Source organism: Bombyx mori, chromosome 16 (assembly GCF_030269925.1).
Source record: "Bombyx mori chromosome 16, ASM3026992v2".
Lineage (NCBI taxonomy): Eukaryota > Metazoa > Arthropoda > Insecta > Lepidoptera > Bombycidae > Bombyx > Bombyx mori.
In genome coordinates this window covers 8,236,961-8,252,348 of record NC_085122.1, presented here as the reverse complement: position 1 = coordinate 8,252,348, position 15,388 = coordinate 8,236,961, and the positions used below count along the sequence as shown (strand labels likewise).

The window sequence follows — 15,388 nt, the reverse complement described above, 5'->3', positions numbered from 1 at the left end:
TTTGGGTATTTTTTATTAAACTCAACAACTTAATGTTATCGATAGTATTCATTATATATATATATACCACTACTGTAATTTGAAACACGATTAAACCCAAATGAATGTTGAATGAAAACTCAAAAGTTTATGTAAAGTTACTAGAGAATCAGTAAGAATACTTGTTTTTTTTTTGCACAAATGATTTATTTTTAATGAAATGAAATTTTGCTTAAAGCAATCCTTTTTTCATTAAGTAAATTTTGCAAAAGTTAAAAGGGCGCTAAGATTGTGTTTATTCTTGTCTTTTCACTTTTGAATCCTGGTTACACATCCAAGAACATCCGGATTGGATAATAAAATTTTAAAATTACTAATGATCGAAATCCATCTGTAATAACTGATACACTATGCTTTATTTATACCCTTTCATCTTTTGTTTTATCATTGATATTTCCATCTAAAGGTTGATTCTTTTAAATTTTTTAAATTGTAACACAAAATAAATCAATAAAATACTAGTAATCCGCTCCGGCTTTAAAATAAAAATGATAAAGGTAAAATATGTAATTTTTTTATGCTTCCCTCACAGTGTTAATCACTAATTCCTTTATTTTCCTTCTGTCAATTTTAAGTTGAGGAGTCGTCGGCATTTCTTTTAGGAAAATAACTCCGCCTCTCAATTGTTTTGGATCCGAAAGCGAATCTGCAAATTTATAAAATGACACACGTTGTACATGACAATCTACAAAAGTGTTTTAGGTAAAGCGGCAACGTTTTCACAGAATAAAAGAATGAGTATGGAAATTTGCATCAAACATTTATGTTAATCTGCCTAGGGGACAAACTTAAAACGAGTAGGTGGTACCTACTTAATTTGTGTCAATTTCTTTTTTTTTTCTTCCTAAGCTGATAGATAGTCTTGAGAGGCTATTTCAGCGTAACCTTAACTAGTAGGTGAGCTCACGGGGCTCAAACCGGAGTGATGTTAACACTGACCTTAACAAGAGCAGTGCTTCGCAAAATCTAGCACCGGATCGGAAACGCGACCCACTGAGAAGATTCAGCGAGAAACTCAGTGGGCTGTGTCTATGAGTTAATTCATTCGTCGTGCTCTTCGTCGCAAGCGACGGGTTCCACGAGAACAGTGACCGGTGCTTGTGCTACCTAAAAGGATCGGGAGGATCCGTAATGATTTGTGTCAAGCAATTCACAGCGCGCCTTCAATTTTATTTAACATCACATTATTATTGGCTAAAAAGTGTCATCTGCGAAACCTCCGGAATACGTTGTGAGTCGCTTCTGAATCTATTTGATCTTTTTCTGTTTGCTCGTGGGTCAGTCGCACTAAACTATTTTTGTTTTTTTTTATTGCATAAGCATTGCTCCCGGTGTTAAGTGGTTACTGGAGCCCATAGACATCTACAACGTAACTGCGCCACCCACCTTGAGATATAAGTTCTAAGGTCTCAGTATAGCTACAACAGCTGCCCCACCCTTCAAACCGAAACGCATTACTGCTTCACGGCAGAAATAGGCGGGGCGGTGGTACCTACCCGTGTGGACTCACAAGATGTCCTACCACCAGTGATTACGCAAATTATAATTTTGCGAGTTTGATTTTTATGATACGATGTTATTCCTTCACCGTGGAAGTCAATCGTGAACTGAACGTCAATTAAGTACGTATTTCATTAGAAAAATTGGTTCCCGCCTGCGGGATTCGAACACTGTTGCATCGCTCGATACGAATGCACCGGACGTCTTATCCTTTAGGCCACGACGACTTCGACTACTAATCTGTTGGTACTAAACTAATCCTCGTGCGATTTATATTCACCACTATCAGTTTTATCATTATATTACACACACTACGAGTATACGAACATTACTACGGTCATACTGCAATCGTATGATACCTTTAACCAAGTCCTTGATTTCCTGTTCGGTGACGCGACAACCATCCTTAAGCACGACACAAGCGCACGGCAGCTCCTCGCGCTGGACGTCCGTGACGCTGGTGACTATGACGTCCAACACACCTGGATGTTGGCGAATGACCTTCTCTATTTCAAGCGGTGATATCTAATAAGTAGTTGATAAGTTTTTTTTATTACAACGAAAATCACCGGTAACTTAAAGCTGGCTGTAAGTGTATGTCATACAAATATATAATTAAAATGGCTACATTTCTAAGATACGAGTGCTTCGTAGTTGTGTTGAGAATATAAAGCTATGATCCATTCCCGCAAAGCTAGTGTTTGTATGGTGCATGAAGTGTTTGTATGTTTTAAGTATGGATTGAATCGGAATGATCATTCACGAGTCTATCTATGATTACCGGAAGGCACGATTGCTTTGTAGCAAATATAGGTGGGATAGTGATACCCCTATGTGTTTACTGTAGTAATAACAATGTAAGAATACAAAAACTAAATATTCAATTAATACAACTCAATTTTTTAAATCGGTTTGTGTCTGTGCAGTTATATATATATTATTTTTTAGAATTACTGATGGCCCGCAGGCCTTTCCAGTTTCACCAGGACAAGTGGGCAAGCACATTGTCTTATCTATACTAATACCTATATGTATACTAATATTATAAAGAGGAAAGATTTGTTTGTTTGTTTGTTTCGAATAGGCTCCGAAACTACTGGACCGATTTGAAAAATTCTTTTTCCATTAGAAGCCGACATTGTCCCTGATGAACATAGGCTACTTTTTTTAATTTTTATTTTATTTTTTATTTTTTGGTTTCATGTGTGTTTTAATGTTTCCGAAGCGAAGCGAGGGCGGGTCGCTAGTTACCTATAAAGAGGAAAGATTTGTTTGTTTGTTTGTATTGAATAGGCTCCGAAACTACTGACCCATTTGAAAAATTCTTTCACTGTTTGGAAGCTACACTATTCCCGAATGACATAGGCTATAATATTTTTTGAAAAAATTTAGGGATCTTTACTAAAACTCCAATAATGTAACCCTAGGTGTAAAAAAATTACCTAAACTATTATTTACATCGCGTGCCCTGCGAAAACTATTGATGAGAGAATAAAATAATGTACTAGGACTTTGTAGAACACATTATTATTTACAAAAAGTGTCGCGACAGCATATGTCTAACTATTATAGTTATGCCGCAATAAGTGTTCTTTTGTTAAAAAATAAATAAAACAACGTTAAATATCATTGAAATTTTTGTTTAAGATCCGAGCGGAACCGGAGCGAGCCGCTAGTGTTCTATAAAATCCCACGACTACTTTTTTCGAAGTAGGTACTGAAGAATCTGCAAAACAATAACTGAATTTCTTACCTGATGATTCTTGTAATGAATCAACAGCTTTAGTCGATCTACAAAGTAAAAATTAAAGTGCTCATCCCGGTACATAATATCGCCAGTTTTGAACCAGCCATCTTCTGAAAATGCTTCCTTTGTGCTCTCAGGGTCGTTGTAATATTCCTGTAATTTTTTTAAAGGAACAGGATAAAAAGCAAGTTCGCAATATCTTATTTCTCAAATCATAGTAATCTCACTATCTTTGTGTATTAAAATAAAAATTATTGTCCTCTGTGTTCGGCGTACTGGTGTTATTACCCCATAGACCTAAGTATCTCGCCGGATTTTCTCAGTGGGTCCCGACTCCGATCCGGTATTATACTCAGTGTAGCACTGCTCTTGCTAGGGCTAGTGTTAGCAATTCTCTCAGGTTGAGCCCGTGAGCTCACTTACTGGTCCGGGTGAAGTTGGAATAGCCCTTAGGCTACCCACAATTAGGTAGGGAAAAAAAACTCGTATGTCTGTCGGTGTTCAAATCTCGCAACCAGTTAATAATTATTGTAAAGAAGTACGTATTTAAGGCACGTTCACGTAAGATCGCTACAATTTGAGTGAGTAATTACGTTACTACCCTACCACCAGGGGGTCTTGTGGGCCCGCATGGGTAGTCGCCACTACCCTGCCTATTTCTGCCGCGAATGAATTGTTGAATGAATTGCTGTGCAGGGTGGGGCAACCGCTGTACTGTAAAACTGAGACTTAGAACTCATATCCGAACTTGGATGGTGGCACTTATCTTGTTGATGACTTTGGGCTCAGGTGACCACAGAGCAACGGGCTGCGAGCTCAGTTACCCAACCAAGCAATAAAAAAAAACTCCACGGATTTTTCTGTCTGCTTAGAGAAAACTAATTCTACTATTGCCAGGCTTGTTTTTTATCTTTTAAGATGCTGGACATTCTTACATTACCTTAAATATGGCGGGTCCCTTCAACCATAGTTCACCCTGTACGTTGGGCTCTAATATGTCTTTTTGCATTTCGATGTCAATCAACTGGTAAATACAAAAATGGCAGTATTAAAATATGAATAATTTAGGAAATGTTAAACACCTCAATAACCACCAATGACCAAAATAGATATTAGCATGTATGACATTATTCTCCATGTATCAGTTGTTTTACTATATAATTATTAAGACTTCGATCTGTGTGCTTAGTGTGAGTTTTTTAACGTTCTCAATTTCTCCTTGCGTCGTATTTCCCATTACTGAGGGTCGTGACCACCCTTTTGTATCACCTTTGCACGCACGATATTTCTCCATCCATTCTTGTCTCTGGCGGTGTGGAGGGCGTTGTCAAACGTGGAATCAAGAGCGGTGGCCCCCGAGGTCTTATCCCATCTACCTTACCAGTCACGATGAGCCTCTCGAGATTGCTACCATCCTTCCGTGCAATGTGACCAAAGTATTCAAGGACTCTGCGAAGACACTCGGATGAAAGCCGCGAGGAGATTCTGAGTTCTTGCAAGATTGATACGTTGGTCCGAAATGCTGTCCACGGAATACGCAGCATCTTTCTCCAGCACCACATCTCAAAGGCGTCAATGCGTCTGCGGTCTGCAGATTTCAGTGACCAGGTCTCAGCGCCATACGAAAAAATCGAGAAGACTAGAGTCCGTACCAGTTTGGTTTTGGTCTTTACGGATATATTGCGATCTCTCCAGATTTTTCCGAGCTGAGTCATGGCACTCCTAGCCATACCAATTCTCCGGTGCACTTCCTTCTCGCACGAGCCATTGTTACTGATGTTGGAACCCAGGTAGTTAAAATTGTCCACTATTTCTAGGTCTAATGCGCCAGTGAGTTCCAATTTTCTAGACCTATCCACCACCATGACTTTGGTTTTGGACTTGTTTATGGAAAGTTAAAGGAAAGTTATTATGTCTACAGTGTTAATAAAACCCTAAATCTTTTATTACCAGCATTAGACATTTATTCACCGGTTTTCCGAACGTTTTTATTATTTTTATTATGACATTGATAGATTTCATTTAATATAATAACGCATCACTAGCAGAGTATTAAATACACTTGACATTGGCGAAATCTAAAAGGAAACGCCATAAACCTAAGAGATAGATAGATAGATAACGCATCACTAAGTTTCTGATGAAGCTGAAATTTCATTACAAAGTTTAAAGTTATACGCTAGGAACTTACGCGATAGTTAAATGTTCCAACGGGTTGTCCAATAGATCCAAGAGGATGCGAACGATTCATAAAGACACGGCCTCCTCCAGCCTCACTCAGTCCGTAACCAATCGATATTTCTGCGTGTGGCAAGGATTTCTGTGAGTGAAAAATAAAACATAAATAGGTGAAAATTTTATGTAGATCGCTCTAAGCGAAAATCTTCGACACGGTATTTCTCAGGGTAATCTCAGTCTTCTCGAGTTTCACCAATGTTCGATATATTTCTGTAGCGAAAGATTCACCTGTGACAGTTTTTAGACCGATATATTTATTCTACTATATTGAGATTCGTTTGGATCTGTTGTCCGTATGAACACAGTACTGAGCAGATCGTTTGCCATTGCCTGGTAATGGAGACTTGTCCATTAGACACAACCCATTGAGTTTCTCGCCTGATCTTCTCAGTTTCTGGATCTTTCTCAGGATCTTCACTGATTCGGTGGTATGTTCAGCAAAGCCCTGATCTCGCTAAGGTCAGTGTTAGCAATTCTTTCAGGTTGAGCCCGTGATCTCACCTACCGCTTCGTGAGGGAATAGCCCCTTAGGCTCCCCAATGATTAGATAGAGGAAAAAAACAGAGTTTTCTTGAAGATCTAAACGTAATTGTTATTATAATAATAATAATAATAATAATAATGTTTTTATTTCAAGTATCCATGACTCATATAAATTGTTAATAAGACTTAGACCTATGTTAGTAGTTATATTTACATCACAATGAATTACTGTGGTAACATCCCATGGGAGATGGCACCACAGCGACCCATGTATATACAGTCCAGCCTGCTTGCGATCATGCTCAGGATACTGTTGGAGCTGGCCCTCACTCTGTTTACCAGAGATGCACACCTCTTACGCATGGTAGCGTAAAAACAATCTATGTGCGCGTCTGCAAACATCCCTGATGCGCTACAAAAGCGGGGCAGCACCACCAGCACCCTAAACGCGTTATTGTATTGAACACGGAGAGCATTGTACGATCTTTGAGTATATCCAGCCCACAAGCTGCACGTGTAAAAGTTAGTACAGTAGGCCCTAAAGAGGGTGACCTTGACTTTAAGTGAACACCGTGCAAACCTGTGAGCTATCATGTTTGCTCTAACCGACAACGCTCTCCGCTCTCGTTCAATATCTTCATCATCTTTGAGATCAGGGGTCAACACATGGCCGAGATATTTAAATTTATAAACTCTTGTCAATGGCGTTCCGTTGAGTACTACGGGAGGTATTTTATCATGCGTCCCACCCCTGGTCTCAAAGACCATGATCTCCGACTTTTTACAGTTGTACACCAAACCGTGTGATTTGGCGTATCCCTCACACAAAGAAACAAGTTGCCTTAGGCCACAGATAGACGCGCTCAGCAGCACCATATCGTCTGCGTAGCTGATGTTGTTTACGCACACCCCGTCTATGAAACAACCAATCCTGGTCCTACTGAGCTCGCCGATCAGCTCGTTCATATACAGGTTGAAGAGCGTAGGCGAACTCAACCCGCCTTGTCTCACCCCGCACTCCAACCTATATGAATGAGACAAAGCCCCAGCCCATCGCACATTGTTGATCTGGTTCCCATACCAAAACTTTAGAATGTTATTTATTTCCGTGGGTAGTTTAATATTTTCCAACTTTTTCCACAAGAGGTGGAAAAAGTTGGGAATAAAGTTAATATAATAAAGTTATATAATATATTATATAACTTTATTATATTAACTTTATTTTATAATTTAATTAAATTAATTAAATATAATTTTATTATATAATTCTTATATAATAAAGTTTTTTGTAAATTTTCTGGGTTGTACAAGCATGTAGAAAATAGTTTCTTGATGATTCTTGTTAATAGCGAACCTTCAGAAGATCCCAATCGGTCGAAGACTTGATTTTCTAAAAACGCCTGCCTCAAGGAATATTTTGATTTGATTTGAATTGATTTGGAAGATCGGGTGTTGGTGTCATCTTTGTAGCGTACTTAAGTGCTCGTGTAACTTTCAAACGTTAAACGGACCAAGAAACCGTATCTAGAAATATCTACTACCAGGCGTTAAGGAGTCATTTTATGTTAAAGTTTTAACAAAAATATGTACTTTACTTACCATTAAATACTCTAAAATGTTTGTTGTTATAGCACAACCACCGAGACGGATATGTTTAAAGCTGTTGAAGTCACATCTCTCTTTATTTTCCAAAAGCGTTAACATGAAGGGCGGCGTTGTGGTTAAAGACGATGGCTGTAAATGTGAAAATATAAATAACGACCAAACGAACTCCTAATTTTAGGGAGCGGCTTAACTGTGCCTCTGGTATCGCTGATGTCCATGAACAACTGTGACCACTGGTGTTAGGACCTCTCGTGAGTCCGCGCGGGTGGGTACCATCACCCTGCCTATTTCTGCCGTGAAGCAGTAATGCATTTCGGTTTGAAGGGTAGGGCAGCCGTTGTAACTATACTTGAGACCTTAGAACTTATGTCTCAAGATGGGTGGCGCATTTACGTTGTGGATGTCCATGGGCTCCAGTAAGCACTTAACACCAGGTGGGCTGTGAGCTCGTCTACCCAACTAAGCAATAAAAAAAAATTTTTTTTATCGATTTTTATTTCTTAATTTCATTAATAATCAAATGTAAATGTTGATCTACAAATAATAAAATTCCGTTATCAGGTCTGGCAATTAACTGTATTTAAAATATGTTCAAAACTGATAATAAAAAAAAGCAAAAGTAGAGGTGATTTATAGACTAAGTACCTTATATTTATTAATAAGGTCACAAATGTGTTCTATAGTTGTTGGTTTTGATGATTGAATTCTTTTGTATCTCAGTATCGATGAAGACAAAACATATAAGGTAGTTGAAATCCAATTCAGCGGTGTTACTATTAACAACGACTTTATAGGCGTGGAGAACCTTCCAAAGTTTCTCCTGGAATAGTATGTTAATTTACAAAATGCTATCTATGAAACTTCCGGATGATTTAGGAGCTTATTGTGCTCTTTTTCTGGTCCGAAGACGAACTCAAGTTTCACCCGGCATGAACTCCGTAGACATTAAAACGCAATTGCGGTTATAAATGCTAAAAAACGAATTCGCAATTTCAATGAACAATAATAACAGGAGACTAGTAAGTCACACAGGGGCCCCTAATTTGGATTCCCTGTAGCGTAAAAACGAGAGACTTCTCTATAAGGGAAAAATCTTCATCAGCTCGGCAGAGAACTATTTGCATAACAGCTTTAAAAGAATTTGAATCGGAACTCATGGTTTGTTCCGTAACAGAAATAGGCAGAACGATAGTGCGGACTTATCTGGAATTGAAATCGCAGCATTCCTTTACTAGTATGAGTCAGTTTAAGTTAAAAATTAATTGGGATTTCCGATTTTAAGGGTGGGGTAATCGTTACCTATACAGCAATTGTGATTTCGACCTTATGTATTAAAGTCGATAAAGTCTCACCATTTATTTTATAGATATCTATGAGCTCCGACAAATACTTAACAGTAGGTGAGGCGTAAACGCTTCTGCCTTACCAAGAAAAAAAAAGCGGTCCGGAACCCCGTAAAGAACGATGTAATAAAATGGTATTGTTTATCAACTATTTTTAATTACGGCTTTAGTAATCATATGGAATTAAAAAAAATGAGATATAATATGCGAGTAATAGTAAATTATAAAGTAAATCTAAAATATGTATTGAAGTTAGACAATAGGCCGAACATAATTCTGGTCTGCTCGAATCTCTATGTTAGGACAAACACACTCTCACACTTTGGCAAACAATAGAAAGAGACATATATAAACTAAACTAACGCTTTTTAATTAATTACCTACGTGACGAGTACTAATTGCTTACTCCAGTATGAGCTGCTTTTCGAAAATTATACAGTGAATAAAAAAACGGAAAACTGCTATGTAAATAACTTCTTGTTCTGAAAATTCTGCTCTTTTAGATACAATTATTAATTACTTGACCGGTCAAATCATACTTACCGATTAAAAGTAATTGATATGACTAAATTTTTGTGCGTAAGAGCAACGCCCTTTGGCGCTCCAGTAGTTCCACTTGTTTCAGTTATCAAAGCAATTGTTTCTTCGGGATCAAAATCTGTTGGCCTAAAAATGATGCCAAATTAGGAAAATTCTGTGAGTTAGGCAAGCACGTATTCTGATTCTTACAAGTTTGAAGGGGTGGTTAGACAGATAACCTTTACATCAGTAGGTTTATTTAAATTGGTTTAACTGTTTTTACCTTGTAGCAGGTGGCGTTTATTTTCGACTCCCGGTTACTTTTGGACAATAAATAATTAGAACAAATAAAGCGGTAAAGGCTCCTTTATCATTACTATAACTGAAATTGAAGTGGCCCGAGCCTTATGGTCGCAAAAGGCCAGGAATAGAAACATAAAATCTACTCACTTGAAGCTTCCAATCGATGCATCACTACCAAAACCAGTCATCAATTCAGAAAAAGTTAAAACGTCCTTTTGATCATTATCATCGAAGGTAAGTAATTTTATATCATGCTCATAAAACTCCAGTGCATTTTTTACGTTAGCAAGATTTCTGTTCTGACAAAATATAGCTTTTGGTTGGTTTGAAGCGAAAATTTGTGCAAGTGCATCTAGAGATAAAAAAAAACATAATTTGAACTTGCCTACATTCAAATTGTTCATTCGCTATAAAAGCAAAGTGCGCTTGGTGCGGGCACTGGACTTTCCCATATTCCTCTACGAGGCGGAGACATGATGCATGAAAAGCCGCGATGGCAAAAAGATCGATGCCTTTTAAATGTGCGTGTGGCGGAGATTGCTGCAGTAAACGTTTATCAGTGTGTCATAGATGCACCGAATTGATCCAATTGATCCTTTTCAAACCGGAACTAGTTGTTTGCTTGGCTGCGGAATGCAGGATCGTGGAACCCAAACGAGCAGGTGCTTGACTTAAGTCGAAATGTAACTGACTATTTAAAAAATAACGCATCATTACTTTTCGTGCAGTCGGTACATACAAAATCGTGTGCTTTAGTCAAAATGTATGTACGTGTACGAAAAATACGTTTATAGTAGGTACTTACTGTCTGTCATCTCCATACTGACATTAAAAACTATAATTCCTAAATACAAGGCAGCGTATAGTGGTATTGCCAAGTCCAAATGATTGTATCCCATAAGGACGATGACGTCTCCTTTCTTTAGTCCCAGCTCGGTCAAGGAAACGGCACACTGTATTGACCTTTCCAACGCTGACTTCTTTGTTTCCGATTGACCTGTCGCGCCATCGATCTGAAAATGAATTCATTTTTTTGAATCAAACAGCAAAATCACAGTCTTATAACACGCTTTTGTTAACCTGGCTTGTGTATGTCTTTGTTACGGAACGGGTTTAACTTCATTTCTAACCAACTTCAAGACGTCCGATTAACTTGAGTATTTGCCACTCGTATGACAAAACAATCATATTATAAATTTGGCTTATAGTCCAGTCAGTCATTTTAGGCTAAATTAGGTGAATTCCACTCTCAAATAAACTCTGAACCGGACAGTTTTCTCCTTCAAATGCTGCAGAAAGATTGAATTTAAATTAAAAGTTAATAAAAAACGACAATTGTATATTTAGCAATAAATAAACTTCATATTACGAGTTTTTGATAGGGATTACCAGTTGACCTCAGATAATTCTCTGACCGCGCGCTCTCCGCCCTCTATCTCGAAAACAGTTCAAGGTAGAGAGGATATTAAATATAAGAGTTGTAGAGAATTTAATTCTCTACACTATTGACAATAAATACAAATAGCGTAAAACTCATAGAAAACGAGATATTTGCAAAAAAAAAGATCGATTTTGTGACTTTTGACTCCTGACTTTAAAACTTGTGAAATTCCAATTATTGTGAATTTTGAGAATAGTTTTAGGATGCCACAGTACAAGTTATTATGTGGTATTTATTATACTGGGTATGTCAATTTTCCGAGGTCAAGCCCCTATTGACTGAACGATAAGTACCCGAAACAGGGTCGCCAGGATAAGAAAATACTTTTTAATTCGGCCTTTTTTATTGCTTAGATGAGTGCAAGGTTGTTAGATAAACATCAACAACGTAAATGCCACCTTGAGGCGTGAGTTCTAAGTCTCAGTTCTATAATACAACTGCCGCCCCATCCTCCAAACCGGAACGCAATACTGCTACGCGGCAGAAATAGGCTGGGCGATAATAACCACCCGGACGAGTTCACAAGATGCCCGGTATTTATACAAATAATAATATTTTCGGGTTTATTACACAATGTTATGTTGTCGCAGTCGCGTCATTCGATATGAGTAGATTATTTTCCTGTGGACTTTCCAAGGGAACCTTAAAAGATTTCAAATAACAAAACCTAAATGCTACAAGGTCTAAAGACCAATCGAGCAAGATTTACGAATACAACCTAAAAACAAATCAGTCTAGTCGTTTTCTGGTCTACTTAGTCTGGCCATAAAACCTACTGTTACAATTAAAAATAAACAAAATATTACATTTGAATTAGGAATCTGTCATTTTTGTATGATTTCTCATTGAGTTTTCTCATTTTGGCGCCAATACATTTTACAATATTTTGCGATATTATAATGGAGTGGGGTGATAAAGAGAACCGAATCGCTGTGATATCATTACAACAAAGTAGGTATGGAGCCAAATGCAATTTTTAAAACTCTCCATACGCTTGGTATTAGTAAAGTGTTTGTGTACCGGGCTATTAATAGGTGCAATGAGACCTCCTCTATTTGTGACAGAAAAAGATCTGGCAGTCCACGTAGTGTTCGTAGGAAAAAGGTGGTCGAAGCAGTAAGAGAAAAAATTCGAAGAAATCCTGTCCGAAAGCAAAAGATTTTATCTCGGGAGATGAAGATAGCACCTAGAACCATGTCGTGTATTTTAAAAGATGACTTAGGACTTGCAGCCTATAAGAGACGTACTGGTCATTTCTTAACTGATAATTTAAAAGAGAATAGGGTGGTAAAATCGAAACAACTACTGAAGCGGTACGCAAAGGGAGGTCATAGAAAATTTTTGTTTACGGATGAGAACATTTTTACAATTGAGCAACATTTTAACAAACAAAATTACCGTATTTATGCTCAAAGCTCTAAGGAAGCTTCCCAATTAGTCGACAGAGTGCAACGTTGGGCACTATCCGACTTCAATGATGGTTTGGTGGGGTATTAGCTATGAAGGAGTGACTGAGCCATACTTTTGTGAAAAAGGTATCAAAACATCGACGCAAGTGTATCAAGATACCATTCTTGAGAAGGTAGTGAAGCCCCTTAACAACACCATGTTCAATAACCAAGAATGGTCCTTCCAGCAAGACTCGGCGCCAGGTCATAAAGCTCGGTCTACGCAGTCTTGGTTGGAAACGTTTCGGACCTCATCAGAGCTGAAGACTGGCCGTCGTCTAGTCCCGATCTTAATCCGCTGCATTATGATTTATGGTCAGTTTTAGAGAGTACGGCTTGCTCTAAACGCCTTGATAATTTGGAGTCCCTAAAACAATTCGTACGATTGGCAGTGAAAAATTTTCCCATGGAAAGAGTGCGTGCTTCTATTGATAACTGGCCTCAACGTTTAAAGGACTGTATTGCAGACAATGGAGACCACTTCGAATAAGCTTTTTATACTTTAAATTGTTTTATATTTATGTATTAAACTAACAAACACACTGTAAAAGTAATAAATGTTATTTGCAATAGAATGATTTTTTTCCTTTGTCTCAGTATTTATGGCAAGACTAGGTATATTGCTCATCATTCAAACTATTCCTAAGAAAAATAATACGATAGAATTTTTTTTTATTGCTTAGTAGGATGGACGAGCTCACAGCCCACCTGGTGTTAAGTTATTAATGTAACCCATAGACATCTACAACGTAAATGCGCCACCCACCTTGAGATATAAAGCAGGGTGGTGGTACCTACCCGTGCGGACTCACAAGAGGTCCTACCACCAGTAATAATTAAACAAAAATGTGTAGTTTAATAATTCGATGTTGTACTTTCGGCTCAATGTGTAATAATACATTTTTACGTCAAGAACTTTTGTCAAGAATGGACACGGCTATTTAAGATAAACAAACTACTATAATATACGAAACAAACAAACAAAATTTCGAATGATAACGCCACTATAAACGATAATACGCCTTCAAGATGCAAGAAGCAAGATGTTTCCTAATAATTGTCCCCTAAATAAGTATAAGGTATAACTAACTATTGCGTACATACTTTTTTTATCTTTTAAATGCTTAGATTTCCTCCTATTGATATAACGCCGTGTCTCGGATCGTTAGACCGACGGTCGCCCAATCATCACAAATCATGGGTTTGCATATCACTCCATCCTTTCATATTGAATAGCGTAAGAGCTTAAAGATTTTTTAATGAGCTCTCTTAATGTGCTCAGTGCAAGTTTTTTAACGTTCTCGATAGCGTAAAAGTTAACACAGTTTTGTATGCAGTTGGAACAGCGCCTCTAGCGGCAAACGTAGGCAAACTATTTCATTCCATACAAATATGAGCTAACTTTTACGCTATCGAGAACGTTAAAAAACTCGAACTAAGCACACTGGTTGTTAATGGACAGAAATGCTGCACGCCGACTTCAGTTTGAGACCTCGATTGCATTACATTATGTACAGTCGTAACATTCTTTTTTTTTTAGGGTAGAAGCACTTACTGGTAGCCCGAAGGCCTTTCTAATTTCACCAGGGCAGATGGGCGAGCAAAAGTTCAGCCAGGAGGGATGGGATTTGTTAACAGCTGCCCGATCGACTCCAAAGGAGTCCTAACAACTCAAAGGCAGCGGCTTCGCGAATGAATTTATGTAACAGTCTAAGTCAGCGGTCGGGGAACATTTTTAATTATTACCCCAAAATATTTTTGTGTAAGTTGATATTACCCCATGGCGAAGAACAAAAAAAAAACGAAATCGCTTCTTTTTAGCATCTTTCGTATTATAGCCCCCATGATAATTTTGAAAAGAAAACAATAACAAAAAATTTAGCGATTCTAAAGAAGTTTCACTTCAATATATGCTTTTTACTCACAAAAGTTTCATTTTTACCCCCCAAAATTGCATTTTACCCCACTTAGGGTAATTTACCCCGGTTCCCCAACCGCTGGTCTAACTGGAACGTACAACTTACCCGCAACAGAAACGGGCAGGACGGTCGCTCATTTCAGCCTACTGTACCACAGTAAAGACATCTCGTCAATTGTCAATGCTACCCGTGAAATATAAACATGAAATTACTTGCCTGCAAAACGAAATCCGGGTCATCTTTTAAGCCCTGCAATATCAATTTGCCGAGGTGATATCGATCAGTCGGGATACCGGTCTGAGCGACGATTCGCGAGGACAGATCATCAGCAAACCCATTGACGTTGTACGTAGAATGTATGTACGGAATAAACGCCATTTCCTGAAAGTTTTCTAAGAAACATTACCTTACATAGTCGGCATGAAAGCACAGGGGATATTTATAATTTAGACAAATCGAATCGAGTAATTTAAAATACAATTAGTTCTTATACATCGTAATCTATTTAACCAATTTTAAGATATAATTCTCTTATTGCATCAATACATTATTTATGATGATGATGTAAACACTAATACACATTAAGCTGTGCCGTAAGCATTTTTGCTACAGTTATAAATGTAAGTTTAACAATTACTCAATAAACGTATTCTACAAAACGTAGCAAACTTAAAAACGAATTTAAAAAATAGTCCAAATAAAATAGTTCACAGATAGCCTACTTCTCTATCACTGCCGTGTTAATACTGTCACGCTCAAATCACTTCTACAAAGTGGTTTCAAATTTGTTATTCTAATATCAT

General features: G+C 37.8%; 1 protein-coding gene across 3 annotated transcripts; it reads right to left on the bottom strand.

The window, feature by feature from the left end:
- Positions 1-15,388, bottom strand: LOC105842159 (luciferin 4-monooxygenase). 3 transcript variants are annotated; one of them, XM_038016334.2, is made up of 12 exons: positions 15,308-15,388; positions 14,802-14,977; positions 10,583-10,790; positions 9,925-10,129; positions 9,499-9,621; positions 8,258-8,432; positions 7,607-7,741; positions 5,478-5,606; positions 4,227-4,310; positions 3,293-3,439; positions 1,899-2,064; positions 1-685 (listed from the first exon to the last, which is right to left on the bottom strand). In XM_038016334.2, the coding sequence occupies exons 2-12, from the start codon at positions 14,961-14,963 to the stop codon at positions 555-557; spliced, it is 1,665 nt and encodes a 554-aa protein (XP_037872262.1). In that variant the 5' UTR covers positions 14,964-14,977; positions 15,308-15,388; the 3' UTR covers positions 1-554. The 3 variants fall into 3 exon arrangements, with proteins under 3 accessions (XP_037872262.1, XP_037872261.1, XP_062529015.1); XM_038016333.2 differs by having other exon boundaries at positions 14,802-14,966; XM_062673031.1 differs by having other exon boundaries at positions 15,223-15,355.

Bases quoted from the DNA above. Each gene is read 5' to 3' on its own strand.
- LOC105842159 (XM_038016334.2), bottom strand. From the start codon at position 14,963: ATGGCGTTTATTCCGTACATACATTCTACGTACAACGTCAATGGGTTT. The intron at 3,440-4,226 runs GTAATGTAAGAA...AAAAAATTACAG, and splicing joins AGGGACCCGCCATATTTAAG to GAATATTACAACGACCCTGA. The intron at 2,065-3,292 runs GTAAGAAATTCA...ACTACTTATTAG, and splicing joins TTCATTACAAGAATCATCAG to ATATCACCGCTTGAAATAGA.